This window comes from Sturnira hondurensis, unplaced genomic scaffold (genome assembly GCF_014824575.4).
Source record: "Sturnira hondurensis isolate 20B ecotype Veracruz unplaced genomic scaffold, ASM1482457v3 Scaffold0020288, whole genome shotgun sequence".
In the NCBI taxonomy this organism is placed as follows: Eukaryota; Metazoa; Chordata; class Mammalia; order Chiroptera; family Phyllostomidae; genus Sturnira; species Sturnira hondurensis.
In genome coordinates, this window is record NW_028092919.1 from 33,806 (window position 1) to 50,439 (window position 16,634).

Sequence of the window (16,634 nt, forward strand, 5' to 3'; positions counted from 1 at the left end):
ATGCATGTGCATTCCAGTCCACTCTCCTTGGCTGTCGGGTTGCATCGATGTTGCACAAACCATTCTCATTATATTAATAATGGCTGGAATTTTTCCGGACAGACCTCTTATTCTAGCTTTGAGTTTTTAAAAATAAAATAGAACATCCTGGCTGGTATCTCAGTTGATTACAGCATCATCCTGATATGCCACGGCTGCAGGTTCTATTCCTGGTCAGTATACATGCAAGAATCAATGAATGTATAAATAAGTGGAACAAATCAATGTTTCTCTGTTTTTTCCTTCCTCTCTCTCTCTCTAAAATCAAGACATTAAAAAAAACCTAGCTTTTACTCAGGCAGAGTTTCATTTATTCGTTTTTCACAACAGTGCACAGTCCCAATGAATTTGAAACCTAATCTAGTATTTGGCTGAGGTCAGTCTAGAACTGGAAACGTCTGTAAATGGGCTGTGACAATTATATACCAGAAACAGATGAATTTAGTGTTCGGTGTCACTATTCATCAATACAGGTTTCTGCATGGTCTCTTAAACCTACTTATTATGTGTTCTATCTGGAAAAGTGTTCTGTTGTCAAAGAGAAAAGGCTTTGACATAAATAATAACCTATAATATCAGAATAATTGAATGCAACATTCATAAGGAGGAAATAACTGACTGATATTGAAATTCAGCATGACATAACTGTTACTTTGCTGCCAAATAAAAGGCAATGTAGGATAAATTTTCTGCTGTGAAAAAAATGGTTATACAATGATTCCAGGAAATGACAAAAGGTTACCCTAACGCCAGATTTCAAGATATAGATTCATCCACATGTATTTTTATATCTTGGTGGCCCTAAAAGTCAAATAGTTTGGATTCAATATAGTCTAGGTCCTAACACAACAACTATATTTCCAGTTCTTTGGTTTGGCAAAAAGAGATAACTCTGAAAAATTGAGAAAGCGTATATAAATGAAATTACTGAGGAATTAACAACCTTCTAATTTTTGGCAATCTTATTTTGGACCATGACTTAGTGAATATTCTGCAAACCATTACCTATCCCTTAACAGTACCTAATTCAGCAATCTTTTGATAACATTCACAAGAAAGAGTTTTGGCAAATATAAAATAAAAACCAAAGTTGTAATCCACATTTCCTTGAGGAGCATTGTTTTCTTCCCAACTTTGCTCTTAGCTTAGAATTGGGAGTTTCCTTCCCTTTTGGCTCACTGTATCTTATTTAAAAATCTCTAGAAATAATGCACTAAATTTTTCAAAGTAAGATTAATTTTATACAAATCTTTCCATTGGTTTATGGGAGAAGTGGTCCACCACAGTCTCAAGCATCCTTGCATGGCATTGCTAAGTGTGCCACTCTAAGACCTAACCATCCCCTGATACTAAATAGTTCTTAATAGAGTCACAGATAAACAAGTTGGTCAAGGTGACCAACAGATGACTGTGATGCAGTCATCCCCCCCACAAAAAGGGGACTGACTTATTTGATGCTTGCTACAAAACATGCTGAGCCCTTTGCCCTGGGGTTCTCAGCTGTAACACAATCCACTATGTGTGTAGCCTATCACAGCCTCCTGAGATTTGGGGGCATAAAAAGTGGCACCACCATGCTGATGCTCCTACTAGTTTGTATGCTGTAATAAAACGTTTATTCTGATTGATTGAATCTCGCTGTCTACTTTTACAGCATCGGTGGAAACAGGAATTTTATACTGTGTTAACCCAATCACACTACAAGGATAAACCTGTACTGCAACAAAATCAGGTTCTTTGACCCACTGCAATTTGGAAGATCACCATGAGGCACCATGGGGCATTTCATCAAATGAAGGAAAACACAGAGAATTTTGGGAGGAAGAGTAGAGTTTACATGAAAATTAAATGAAACCATGTTTTCATAGCCCAAAGCAAGGTTGTGTGTAAAGGGATCAAGATCAGCTCTAAGTGGCAATGTAAACTCTTGGATTCCTTAGAATCTACAGAGTTAAAATATATGTAGAATATTGAACCCAGAATCCCTACCTGAAGCTCTGTACCCAGGGCAAAAATTACAGCTGCTTCTGTAAGTCAGAGTGACTTATGTCATTCAGGTAAGGGAGGGATGTTTTAGTTTTAAAGATATCTTTTTAGATAGTGAAATTTCTGCTTTTAGAGAATAAAATTTCTCAGTGAGTATCAAAGCAGTAGTCACCCAAAGAAGGTAGTTATTATGACATTTTACATCTGCAAAATGTCCTTGGGAGAAATATTGTTTCCTGTTAACTGTGTAGTCACAATTTTTAAACCCCAAACCCAGCTATATACATATTAAAACCACGGTAATGATTAAAAGTGATTTTTAGGAACTTAAAAAAAAGAGAAACTTTTGTCAAAATTATTCAAGAGTTTTACTCTTTGTACTTAGGAGTACAAAGACTAAAAAGAATATTTTTGGTCTTAACAAAATAAGTCATGATTTTTAAATAGGTCATATCAGAAACCTCTGTTATCTAGGTAGAGAATTACTTGGTTGTTTTACAAAAGAGAAAACTGAAATCTAATTTTGCTTGTTTTGTATATCATCTATATAATAATTTTCAAGGTACTTATATACCTTTTGAAATAACTAAATCTATCAACATTTACTAAACCCTTAATAATTTTTACCTTTCATATGCCCTTTAAAATTAAACTTAGTATACTTTCATAACAAGATAAAATTCATATAACATAAAATTAATGATTTTAAAGTGTACAATTCAATGTCATTTAGTACATTCACACAGGTGTGTCCTAGTCCCACAGATGTGTCTTCCTCACATGAGGAGACTGTGGCCATACCTTTAAGGGCCATTGTAGCACCCTCTCCTAGAAGGAAACCCTGACACTTGTGACAACATGAACAAAACTTTGAGGACAATATGCTAAATAAAATAAGTCAGATATAGAAAGGCAAATACTGTATGATCTCGTAAGTGGAATCTAAAAAAACCAAACTCATTGAAACGAAGAGTACATTGGTACTTGCCAGGAGCTGGGGGCGGGGGAAATGGAGAGATGTTATGATACAAATGATGGCCAAAATGATACAAACTTCCTGTTATAAAATTAGTAAGTTTTAGGGATCTGATATATAGCATGATAACTATAACTAACACGTGATGTATACTTGAATGTTGCTAAGAGAGTAGATCTTAAATGTTCTCACCACAAAATTTTTAACAAGGTAACTATGTGAACAAAAACATACTGAATTTTAGCATAGTTAGAAATTTTTTAGATTATAAATTTGTATGTTTTTTAGACATTCTTATTTCAAAGCCTGAAAGCAAAATTATTAAAATATTTGATGCTTCTCTTTTATAAGCAGTTATAATTCAATTTTCCTTGTGTGCGAACAATGCCTGCCCCTCCACCTGAGGACATGCTCACTGATGCTAGAGAGGGCGAGGAAGGGAAAGAGGGAGAGAAACATCTATGTGAGAGAAAAACATCAACTGGTTGCCTCTTGCACTTGCCTGGACTGGAACTGGGAACAAACCCACAACCTAGGCATACGCCCTGATAGGGAATCAAACCTACACCATTTTGGTTTATGGGATGATACTCTAATCAACTGAGCCACACCAGCTAGGGCTGTAGTTTTCTTTATAAAATTTCATATTTAAAAAATTTTTTATTTACTTATTTATAGAGAGATAGGAAGGGAAAGAGAATGAGAGGGAGAGAAACATCTATGTATAAGAGGTATATGGACTGGTTGCCTCTCACATGCCCCCAATCAGGGACCTGGCCCACAATCCAGACATGTACCCCGAATGGGAATCAAACCAGTGACCCTTTAGTTCGCAGGCTGGCACTCAATCCACTGAGCTACACCAGTCAGGGCAGTTTTCTTTTTTTTAATGTAGGTTTTTAACACTCTATAAATTACAAAAATGTTTTTAAAATATGAAAGATTGAGTAGATATATCTTAAAGGCCGTTCATTAGGAAAGAAAAAAAGATCTGGGCCTTTAGCTGATTATCCAACCTCAATTTTAAAACTTTGTTTTATGTATATTCTCACACAGAGAAAAGAAGAGAAAAAACAAAGTATAGTGAACTCCTATCTGTCCATCATCAGGTTTAACAATTGTCCACATTCTGCCAAACTTACTTCATCTACATTGCCCAACTATTTTTCTGAAGTATTTTAAAAGAAATCCTAGTCACTTTATTTCACATGTAAATATACAAAGCCATTAAAGTGTTCTAATTTTTTCTAGGTTGGTCAAACCATACTTACAATATTGTGAGTTTCTTCCTTCAACTTCATTAAAGGAGCATCTGTACAATGAATGCAGCTTTTGGGTTTGTTCTCCATTTTAAAGGAATTGATTTTAATCTTCTAAGAAGAAATAAGAAACTACATTCCAATTCCTCTCCCTCTCTTCTGTGTCTGAGGTGTAGTTGTATGTTCCAAAATAAACTATATGTATCATAATTTCATTTTTCCATCAAAAGGGCTTAAAAGGAAATGTATTTTGCTGTCAATTTGTTCCTTTATTTCCCCACTCCAAAAATCTTTAAACCTTTTTTAAAGGTTTAAAGGTTATTTATTTACTTATTTTTAGACAGAGGAGAAGGAAGGAAGAAAGAGGGAGAGAAACATCAATGTGTGCTTTCTTTTCCCATGCCCTCTACTGGGGACCTGGCCTGCAGCCCAGGAATGTGCCTTGACTGTGACTAGAACCAGCAACCCTTTGGTTTGCAGGAGGGAGCTCAATCCACTGAGCCACATCAGCCAGGGTTCCAAAAATCTCTATACTATGTAACAAGGGAGGTTGAAACTTATCTCTGAAACATACAGATTACATATAGTAAAAACCTAATAAACCTGGTCAAAATTAATTGATTAAATTTGTATTTTTAATTGAAATCAGATTGACTGCATGACAGATCTAAAGTGTTTAGGTCAATTTAAGAGTTGAGAACAAAATAATATTCAATGTAAACTGTAATTGAAAAAAATTTTTTAAATAGCTGAAGAAATATCATGCTACACTGATAGCGTCTAGTGATGACCAAATAGAGGAACAATTGAAAAGTGTGAGGGCAAGAAGTATGTACATATACTACAGTACCAAATGTTGTACTGTATGCTTTAAAATTATAAATTACAGGGACTTCCACCAAGATGGAGGCGTAGGTGGAAACACTGTGCCTTCTCCTACAACCAAGTTTGAATACAACAAAGGTTTGGAGAACAAAGACACAGCCAAAAGAACAGGAAATTGAACTATATGGAAGTCCAACAACAACGAACCGTTCTACTGGACGGGTAAGAGGGGCGGAGCCAGCAGCGGAGCAAAAACAGGCAGGAAGGATCCCCTGACCCCAGGCACCCAGGCATCCGGTGTAGCGCCGGTGGACCCAGTGAGGGCTTGGGGCGGTGGGAGTGAGAAGTGAGACGGACCGTGCAGCCCCCAGCAACGAACCCAGCAGTGGCTGACCTTGGTCGCACATTGGAGAGCAGTGGGACAAATCGCACGGCCCAATCGCACACAGTGGGATGGGTCTCGTGGCCCATTCAAGAGCAGTGGGGCAAACTGCGTGGCCCGCAGTGACAGTGGGAGGAAGCAGGGGGTGCTTGCCATTGCCTTCCTTTGGCCCCGCCACCACATACAGCATCACAACCCAGCGACTGGGTTGTCCGGCCCTGGTGAACACATAGGGCTCTGCTCCTCATACGTAACAGGCACAAACAATCCAAAATATGGCTCAAGAACAACTCAAAGCCCCAGAGCCGATAACTCTAAGTGACCAGGAAATAGTGAAACTCTCAGATGCACAATTCAAGACACTGTTTATCAGGATGCTCACAGAACTGGTTGATTATAGTCACAAATTAGAGGAACATATGAAGGCTAAACTAATTGAAATGAAGGGAAATGCACAGGAAACCAATAGTGATGGAAAGGAAACTGGGACTCAAATCAAGGGGGTGGACCAGAAGGAAGAAAGAAATGACCAAACAGGAAAAAGTAAAGTTACAAGAATTCAAAAAAATGAGGAGAGGATTAGGAACCTCCAGGACATATTTAAACATTACAACATCCGAATTAAAGGGGTACCAGAAGGGGGAAAGAAACAGCCACGAGTGGAAAATTTATTTGAACAAATAATAAAGGAGAACGTCCCCAGTCTGGCAAAGGAAATAGACTTCCAGGAAATCCAGGAAGCTCAGAGAGTGCCAAAGAAGTTGGACCCATGAAGGAACACACCAAGGCACATCATAATTACATTAGTCAAGATTAAAATGAAGGAGAGAATCCTAGAAGCAGCAAGAGAAAAGGGGACCGTCACCTACAAAGGAGTTCCCATCAGACTGTCAGTGGATTTCTCAAAAGAGACCTTACAGGCAAGAAGGAGCTGGAAGGAAGTATTCCAAGTCATGAAATCCAAAGACCTACATCCAAGACTGCTCTACCCAGCAAAGCTTTCATTTAGAATGGAAGGGCAGATGAAGTGCTTCTCAGATAAGATCAAATTCAAGGAGTTCATCATCACCAAGCCCTTATTATATGAAATGTTAAAGGGACTTATCTAAGAAAAAGAAGATAAAAAATAGGAACAGTGAAAGGACAGCAAACTCACAGTTACTAACAACCACACCTAAAACAAAAGCAAACCAAGAGGACAGCTAGATCAGGAGTGGAACCATAGAAATGAAGAACACATGGAGGGTTAGCAACAGGGGAGTGGGAGGAGAAGGTGGGAGAAGAGACAGAAAATAAGTAGCATAGATGGTAGGTAAAAAATAGATAGGGGGGAGGGCAAGAATAGTAGGGGAAATATAGAATCCAAAGAACTTGAGACAGGTGGGCATAAATTAAAGGGGGGAGGGTGGGGGATGGAGTGTGTAGGGTGGAGGGGAATGAAGGGAGGAATAGAACAACTATAATGGTATAATCAATAAAATATATTTAAAAAAATATAAATAAATAAAATAAAATTATAAATTACATTATTTTCTAAAGTGTTTTGTGTGTGAGTCATTCTTTAGTAACTCAGCCAAACATTCTACCATTTTCTTTCCTCCACTCATTTCTTTAAAATTTTTTTTATTTATTCATTTTTAGAGAGAGGGGAAGGGAGAAAGCCAGAGAGGGAGAGAAACATCAATGAGCAGCTGCCTCTGGTGCACCCCCCATCAGGGATCTGGTGGGAAATTCAGGCATGTGCTCTGACTGGGAACCAAACTGGCAACCCTTTGGTTCGCAGGCCAGCACTCAATCCACTGAGCCACACCAACCAGGGCACCTCTATTCATTTCTTTTACTAGCACTTACTGTATTTTCCTGGTGGCTATACTCTTACATGACATTTCACTTATGTTAGCTGCCCAATTTCCAATTCAAGCATATCAAGTCTCACAGTCCTATTCCCATATTTTCACCTTATTTTCTTTTAGAACATCCTTTTAAGTAACTAGTTTTCAATTTTTAAAGATATCTATTCAAATTCAGAAATCTCAATGAAATCTAATCTGATGGGAGTGAGAGACTTTTTCTTTCCTAAAACAACCCACCCACCCATTCTTTTTTTCTATTGTTTGCAAGGTGGTTGTACTCTCTGTAAGTAGAATCTTACTGCCAAACAGAATGAACACCAAAAGGGATGGTGTACATGTTTAATATATGTGATCAGACAGAATTAAAATCCAATCAATATCACACAGAATCAGAATCTGAGTGTTAGAACAAACCTTAAGGACCATGTTGTAAAATCCCATCTTTTGTGTGTATGTGACCACCAGCTTTTTTTTCCCCCAAGAGGGCAAAAGCCTTCAATAAAACAAATCAAAACAACCGCACAAGAAATGATAATTCTAGTTAACTTGTAAAAAAAAAGTGTTTGTTCCCTTGAGGTAGCCTGTATAGGATGAATGAGTCTCTGTTCTGCAACAACTGCACCTGTTAGAGTTATATGTAATCCTAATGGTTTTCGACAAGTACCACGGTGACACTCTGTGGTAAATGTGCTTTAGGACCCCAAACAGGAGGAAGTAAGCAATTTCACTCCGTAGAAAACCAGGGAATGACCTTCAAGAATGACTACACAGGTAGAGACCAATGAGAGTATTTTAACTCTAGGGACAGCAACAGCGTGTCTGATACCTGAGTGTTACCGATAGGAATCTGCAAAAAGCTGTTTGAAAGGGGTCGCAGCAATGAATGTTTTTTAACAGTGGATTTCAACTTAAGCTGCACATTAGAATGACCTAGGAAGCTTGGAAAATATGACACCTGCCAGACTTCTCACATCAAACCAATTAAAATCCAATCTGTGGAACCAGCATAGTATTTTTTAAAGCACCCTCCCTCCAGTCCAACGTGCAGGTGAGGTTGAGATCACCATTTTAAAGCAGAAAGCAAAATATGAAACGTGGATTTTGAGAGGGAAAAAGTGGCTGTGGGGCATACAAGACGAACTGAAAGCCCGTGTAGGGCAGGGCAGCTATTGCAAACAGCAGGGAAAGTCAGCAGGAGAGGATTTAAAGGCTGTTTTCTGTGTACACTTGCCGGGATTTGGGGGTCGGTAATAAGATCTGTAAGCATCCAACTCCATTAAAGTGGAGTTATTCTGCCATTGGAAGTAGAAGCATACTTCCAATCATATTTTCTCACATCTTTTCCCACAGTTAAAAAAAAATGACGGAAACGTTTTCTATCCCACGAAAGGCGCATGAGCAGACTGTGGGAGGTGCAAGACCTGAGAAGTCACAAGTACGCAGCCGTTACAATTCTTTCGCGATTCCGGAACGACAACTCACGAACGTCCAGGAGACAAGCTCCCCTGCTGCATTCGCATCTCACTGGGGAACGCGGATAGTTACCTTAAGGGAAATTGGAGCCTTTTAAACCCTGAAAGCCTCAAGGGCAAGGGTGGGGCAACTACTAACGTCTGCGGTGACGAAGCCGGCTCCTCCCACACAGCCGCTTCCGGTGGCGCGCAGCCGCGCTTCCGTTATCCTAGCCCGCGCGCCGGCCCCGCCCTACTCAAAGCACCCTTGCGCGTTCGGGTGCCCCAGTCTTTGGTTGAGACGGTTAGGTTGGTGTCGGAAGTCCCCCTGCAGGTTCCCCTTCCGTTCTGCCTATCGACTTCCGCTTTAGGCCGTCAATGTGGATGCTGCGGCTGCCTGCAGAAACGGACTCTGATCCTAGGCGTAGGCGCACCTTCTCTGCGCCAGCCGTCCCGCTTCCCCGCCCTCCCCCGCCCCCCCCTCCTGCTGTTCGCTCCAGTCCCTGGGGCTGGCGGGCTCCTCACTACATGGGGGCGGGCCTCCGCGTCCGGCGCTGGGCTTCCTGTACAGAGGCTGTCTGGCGGTAGGCGGCAGACTCGGTCGGTGCCTACTTCGGCGCGGTGAGCGAGCGCTCCGGAGGCTCTAGGGCCGCTGCGCCAAGCCCGACCCTGCTCCGCCATGGCACCAGTACAGCTGGAGAACCACCAGCTGGTCCCGCCCGGAGGCGGTGGCGGAGGCAGCGGCGGCCCCGCGTCAGCCCCAGCGCCTCCTCCTCCTGGAGCCGCCGTGGCGGCGGCTGCTGCCGCTGCGGCTAGCCCTGGCTACCGGCTGAGCACTCTCATCGAATTTCTGCTGCACCGGGCCTACTCGGAGCTTATGGTGTTGACGGATCTGTAAGTGCCGCGAAACCCCATGTCTGCTCCCCAGCTTCCCCCTTCCCGCCCAAGCTGCTGACTACTCCTCCCTATCCCCTAGAGGCTGCTGTTTTCGCTTCTCTGCGGGGCTGCTTACTCGACAATATCTGAGCTCCTGGGGTTAGGCGGAGGTGGAGAAGCGTTGCATTTGTAGTCTTTCTGGAGAAGCAACCTAGACTAGTTAATTATATATGTTGTTAGTCTAGCCTTGAAAATCTTATCTTTGGGATTTTTGCTCAAGTTGCCCATAGAACTCTATTGATTTCTTGGCTGGAAGCTTTTTAGTTCAAAGCTCAAAATTAGGGTTTAGGAATACCTAATACTCGAGCTTTTAAAAAAAATCCCGAAGATGGGAAATCTGTTTTACAGCATCTTGATGGTACATTTGAATGTGGATTGTAATTGCTTTTAAGTTTGAACTCGGGAGATGTATATAAAATAATCCAGAATTTTGGACTTCGTTTTTTTTCTGGAACATTTGGAATCTTAATGCATTTAGTGTAAGTAAAAGATTTTGGGACATGATTAGAGTGTAATCCCTTCAGAATAGGATCAGAATACACTAATGATTTTTAGTGTGTGAAGAAGAGGCACCATAAAATTTGGGATATATATACTTTAATTGCCGTCATATGTGTTTTACTCCAGGTTCAGAAAGAGTAAGAATTATTACTTTTTTTGGTTTTTGTGTTGCTAGACTCCAGATCAGTGTTTTCAATGGAAATAATAGTATATAGATAGTAGGCTGTAAAGTGTCATAGTAATTTGTTACTAGAGACTGTTAAAATATTTGTTTGCAGATGACTAAAAGAATTTGAAAAGATTCCTCTTATTTCTTTAAAACGTCATTCTCACTCAATTTTAATACACTGTACTTTATTGAATGGGACAGAAAAAAGTCAACCCCTGTCTGATGAGAAGCTTAAGTAGTTGTCATGACTAGGGATTATTGTAGTAATATACTTCTCTGCATCATTTATCATTGGATTTCATAAAAATCCAAGAGTGTCCATGAGAAAATTGCATATATGTGAAGGTTACATTTCCTATGTTTAACTATGTAAATGTGTTAGAAACTATTGTTATCAGTGAGGGTGTAATTTGTATATTTTTTCCATAGGGATTTGTAGAAATTCATTGAACACATTGTGGTGTTCTTACTATTTTAGGGCTTAGGTATGAAGAGAGAAACATTTATTTTATCACTGTAGAATAAGTGTATAATTTTAATCCCCTACCCTTTATATGATGATGATTCCCACACTTATGTCTCTAATATAGACCTCTCTACAGAATTCCAAACTCTATAGCCAGATGCCTACATTTAAATCCCTAATAGGCTTTTAAGTGTACCAAGTCCAGAAGCAAATTCCTGCTTCCACTCAATCCCCCAAACCTTTCCCATCTCACTAAATAGTATCTCCATTGTTTCTGTGATTACTTAGGTCAAAACTAATGGAATCATTACTGGCTCCTCTTTTTTCTAGCCCCACACCCAGTATGAAAGCCAAGTCATCTCTGACTTCAGAATCTGACCAGTTTTCAACATTTCCATCATGTGTTATTCCTTTGCCAGTGTTACTGCAGTAGTCTACTAACTGGTATCTGTACTGCTTCCCTTTCCCTCTACAGTTTTTCCTCAAAAAAAAAAAAAGCCAGGGTGGTCTTTTAAACCTGCTCACAGCCCTCCAGTGGTTCTCCATCTCACTTGGAGTAAGAGTTTTTATAGTCATCTATTTGTTGGGTGACCATAAAATTTGTGGTCAAAATCGGAACACTTTTTTAAAAAATGGATTTATTGGGGTGACATTGGTTTGCAAAACCATACAGGTTGCAAGTGTACACCTCAATAAAACATCTGCACACTGACTGCATCATGTGCCCACCTCCCCAATCAAAGTCTTTTTTCATCCTCCATTTTCCCTCACTTTGCCCACCTCCACCTAGTCCCCCACCTCCTTTTCCCTTTGGCTATCACCACACTGTTTGTGTCTATGTGTTATGTATATACAGTTTTTGGTTAATCCCTTTATCTTCTTTCATTCAGTCCCCCATCCCCCTCCCCACTGACAGCTGTCAGTCTGTTCCATGTGTCCATGCCTCTGTTTCTATTTTTGTCAGTTACTTTATTTTGTTCATAAGATTCCACATATAAGTGAAATCATATGGTATTTGTCTTTCTCTGTCTGGCTTATTTCACTTAGCATAATAATCTCCAGGTCCATCCATGCTGTCACAAAAGGTAAGATTTCCTTCTTTTTTATGCTGTGTAGTTTTCTGTTGTGTAAATGTACTGCAACTTTTTTATCCACTCATCTACTGATGGACACTTGGGCTGATTCCAAATCTTGGCTATTGTAAATAATGCTGCAATGAACATGAAGTGTATATAGTCTTTTGAATTAGTTTATGGATTTCTTAGGATATATTCCCAGAAGTGGGATTGCTGGGTCAAAAGGCAGTTTTAGCTTTAATTTTCTGAGGTAATTCCATACTGCTTTCCATTGGCTGCACCAATTTGCATCCCCCTCCCCCCAACAGTGCAAAAGGGTCCCCTTTTCTCAACATCTTGGCCAATACCTGTTTGTTGATTCATTGATGATAGCCATCTGACAGGTGTAAGGTGGCATCTCATTGTGGTTTTAGTTTGCATCTCTCTGGTGATAGTGATGTTGAACATTTTTCATATCTATTGGCCATCTCTATGTCATCTTTGGAGATGTATCTATTCAGGTCCTTTGCCCATTTTGTAAATGTGTTGTTTGTCTTCTTGGTGTTGAAGTGTGTAAGTTCTTTATATATTTTAGAAATTAACCCCTTATCAGGTATATCATTGGCAAATAATGTTCTCCCATTCAGTGGATTCCCTTTTTGTTTTGGTGATGGTTTGTTTTGCTGCACACCAAAAAAAAGCTTTTTAGTTTGATGTAGTCCCATTTGTTTATTTTTTTCTTTGTTTCCTTTGCCCAGGGAGATATATAAATTTTTGGAATATTTGTTTTAGATCTGTGAAATACATCATTGGTGTTTTAATAGGAATTGCTTTGACTCTATAGGTTGCTTTGGATAATATGGACATTTTAATGATGTTAATTCTTCCAGTCCATGAACAAAGTATATGCTTCCACTTCTTTGTATCTTCCTCAGTTTCTTTCTTCAGTGTCCTGTAACTTTCCAAGTACAGGTTTTTTACGTCCTTGGTTAAAATATTGCTGGGTATCTTGCTATTTTTTGTTGTTGTTGCAACACTAAATGGAATTGTTTTCTTAATTTCTCTTTCTAATAGCTCATTATTGGTATATAAGCATGCCACTGATTTCAAAATACTAATTTTGTATTCTGCCACTTTGCCAAATTCATTTATTAGATCTAGTAGTGGGTGTTTTTTTTGTGGAGTCTTAGGGTTTCCTATGTACAATATCATGTCATCTGTGAATAATGACAGTTTTACTTTCTCCTTTCCAATTTGGGTGCCTTTTATTTCTACTCGGAAATCGGGGCACTTTTCAGCGTGAAAGATGGGTGATGTTAGTGATAATATCGAAGCAACAGTCATAAACTGAAAGTACCTTGGGCAAACCAGGACATGTGGGTCACCTTAGCTTTAAGGCCTTACACGATCTGTGTCTTCTCTCCCTTATCTCTTTAACGTCATTTCCCAATACTCTCCTCTTAATTAATTAATTAATACTCTGCTTAATTCTTTTTCGACCCTCTTGATGTTTCTGGATAGTGCCAGGCACACTTCTCCCTTAGAGCATTTGCTCTTCTAGAACTCTGTGTGGTTTGCTTTCTCATTTCTTTTAGGTCTTTGTTCAGATATAACTTACGAGAAAGACTTTCCCTGACTATCCATGAAAAGCCCTCTGCCTCTTCCTTCTAGCCTTCTTGACTCACTGCTTTGTTTTTCTGTAAGCACTTACTGCCACCAGACATTATTTATTGCTTGTCTCCTCCCCACCGGAAACTCGGTGAGGACAGGGATTTTTATTTGCTTGCTACTTTAAACAGGGGGTAGAACAATGCCTGGCACGTAGTCGGGATTTAACTAATTATTCATTGATTTACTACATCAATGAATTACTTTTTAGAATTGTCATTGTAGACCATAGAAAATTTTATAGGGACATTCACTGTTGCTCTTGATAGGTATATACAAAGTAACTTTTTTCTCTTTTGATTTGTGGTAACCAAAATTAGTTTAGGGACCTACCTTGGAAGTTCCTAAATTATGTTTTTCCTTATTCCGGGTATAAACTGTCAGGATAAATGTATTAATAATGTAAAAGCCGTATTCTTATTCTTAATAAGACACTTTATAAGAGTTTTATTTCTGCCACATTTGATGCTTGTCTGTGAACTATCAACAGAAAAAAGGACAACCTTGGCATTTTAGGTAGTTTGGTTTTGGCCCCAGATTTTTTTTCTTTCCTTATACACTGCCTGCTTCTGCCACACTCCCTCCCCCAATATAAGTGCTCTCATCTTGGAGTTTACACTCTGCCTTGACTTAAAAAAAAAGATTTTATTCATTCATTTTTAGAGAGGTGGGGAAGGGAGGGAGAAAGAAGGAGAGTAGCATTGATCAGTTGCCTCTCACACTCCGCCATCAGGGGACCGCCATCAGGGGACCAGCCGGCAACCCTGGCGAGCTCCAACCAATCAAACTGGCGACCTTCTGGTTAACTGGCTGGTGCTCAATCCACTGAGCCACACCAACCAGGGCTGCCTTGACTTCTTAGGGCCTTAGCATCTGTTCTTTTTAGAAATCTCTTTAAATTAAAATCAGAAAATGCTGGAATTTCAGTCATGTACACCTAACCACCCTTACATTAGAAATAAGTTTCTGTGACTTACCATTTCCAAAAATTAGCATTTTAAGGCTTTTGCCCTAAATGGTAGATTTGTTTTCAATAAAGGAATTTTTAAATCGATTAGGAAGAATTTGGGGAAAAGGGATACAGACCACAAAGCCTGTTTTTTTGTCCCTGAAATGGCATCACCTCTGACATGAGATGACCCTTTCAGGGCCCCTGGGGCAGGTGGGAAGAGCTGGAACAATGGTTCCTGTTTTTTCTGTCCCCAAAGGCTCTACTCTATTTCTCTCTCTCTCTTACACCTATGGTTCTTACTCTCTCTGTCCCTTGAGGAGAAAGATTGTGGCTTCTCAAGGAGTGATCTGAGGAACTTGACAGCTGCTTTTACTTCCAATCTCACAGTAAAGCCTTTATTTCTGCTTCATCCTCTAGTCTTGCTGGTCCTTCCAGCTCCTACCTGATTTCCTTTATTATTTGGATATCTTTAGCATCCATCCCACTGTCTACCATGAGGATTGTAGGTAACTATAAGCCAGAACTCATTTTAATAGTTTTCCCTCCTTGTACCTTGAATCTTTGGAGTTGGTCTTATTTTTTCTGCGCCTGTGGCATATGGGTAAGAGAAGAGGATCTAAGGGTCTTGTTGTGTATTCTTCAGGAACAATTAAATGCTAGGGGAGGTTTTAGTAGAGTTGAGTCTTCAAGCATGGGATAGAGGTTTACGGAATAGGACGATTCAGGAGGCAGATCAGGACCTTTGTAAAAGCACAGCAGATGTGTGAGTACCATATGCCATTATTTGTCAGGGGAAATGATGACATTGGTTGCTAGCTATTATCAGTTCTGGAGAACTAGCAAAAAAAAAAAAACTGTCCTGGAGCTGTTTAAAGGTAATAGAAATCATTTACGTCTAACCATGTGCAACATTGTAAATACTGTGAAACCTTTGCTGACACTGGCCCTTTCGTGTGCTCAGCTTCCACTTTTGCCCACTGTAACAAAAGAGGGAAGGGTTACGGCTTGAAAGCAAGGTTCCACTGGATATGGGGAGACTAGCGACTAAGTAGTATTCCACATCTGTGACCATTTTGGTCTTAAAAGAATATTTTCTCTGACTCCCTGCTATAGTGTGCTGATGTGAGACTCAGGCATTTTAAATGCCTAAGGTTCATGAGTACCTTTTGAAGCATTTCAAATGGAGATAAATGTTCCTTTGTTGGTTTTTCCCTTATAGCCATATTGCTGGAAACTCATAAAAGTAAAAAAAAAAAAAAAGAGAGAGTTGGTAGCCACACAAACCTGCAGTGGCTATTTTTCTGAAACACTAAGGTCAAAGTCAATAGAGTCAAAGTAAAGACTTATGTTTTGATGAAGGTATACATATATTTAGTCAATTTCTTTTGTTTTATTTCTTTTTAGACTGCCAAGGAAATCTGATGTGGAAAGGTGAGTATGAAAAATCCTTAAATCTGTGTCTCTGTTGATATATCTATAAGAGTGTGTGTGTGTGTGTGTGTGTGTATGTGTGTATGAGAGAGAGACAGAGACAGAAAGTGTGTGAGAGTGGGTGTGGGTGTGGGTGTGGGTGGTGGGCTGTAGGTCAGAAACCTAGGTCCAGAACGCCTAGGGTGATTTTTTTCCCACATTGTTTGTTTGTAATTTCCTCATCCTTGACAATTCTTGATGTGTGACCAGCTTTGGACCCGAGGTTCTAGAAAGCTTTATTTAGTCACTGACTAAGTCCAGTCCCTAGGAGCATAGGAAGATGTGCGAGTAGAAATACAGAACTTAATGAAAGAAACTGAGGAGTAAGTAGACTGATTGTGGCAAGTTGGCTGCTGATTTACCATTTGCTAGAACGATGCTATTAGATTTCTTTAGAGAATTAACATTTGCCTAGTGCAATTACTGTTTTATAAATGAGAGAGTTTTGATTCAGTTGGAGTTTGGGGCTTAGGATATAATTAAACACTATTGTGTTTCCATAGGCCAGATGAGGAATACAAATTAAGGTTTCAAAGAAATTGTATAATTAAGATTTAAATTATGGCTACAGCATAGGCTACTTAACTATATCTTTGACACTACTTATGCTCCTTGGTTGATTTTTTCTCTTTTTCTTGAAAGCTGC

General features: G+C 39.6%; 1 protein-coding gene across 3 annotated transcripts in view; it reads left to right on the forward strand.

The window, feature by feature from the left end:
- The first annotated feature begins 9,119 nt into the window (after nt 1-9,119).
- The window catches only part of MED14 (mediator complex subunit 14), a 78,297-nt gene continuing 70,782 nt past the window's right edge, over nt 9,120-16,634 (forward strand). For all 3 annotated transcript variants that reach the window (XM_037029392.1, XM_037029394.1, XM_037029393.1), the window contains exons 1-2: nt 9,120-9,665; nt 15,923-15,949. In XM_037029392.1, the coding sequence (XP_036885287.1) occupies nt 9,451-9,665; nt 15,923-15,949 (242 nt within the window). In that variant the 5' untranslated portion in view covers nt 9,120-9,450. The remainder of the gene's footprint in view (nt 9,666-15,922; nt 15,950-16,634) is intronic.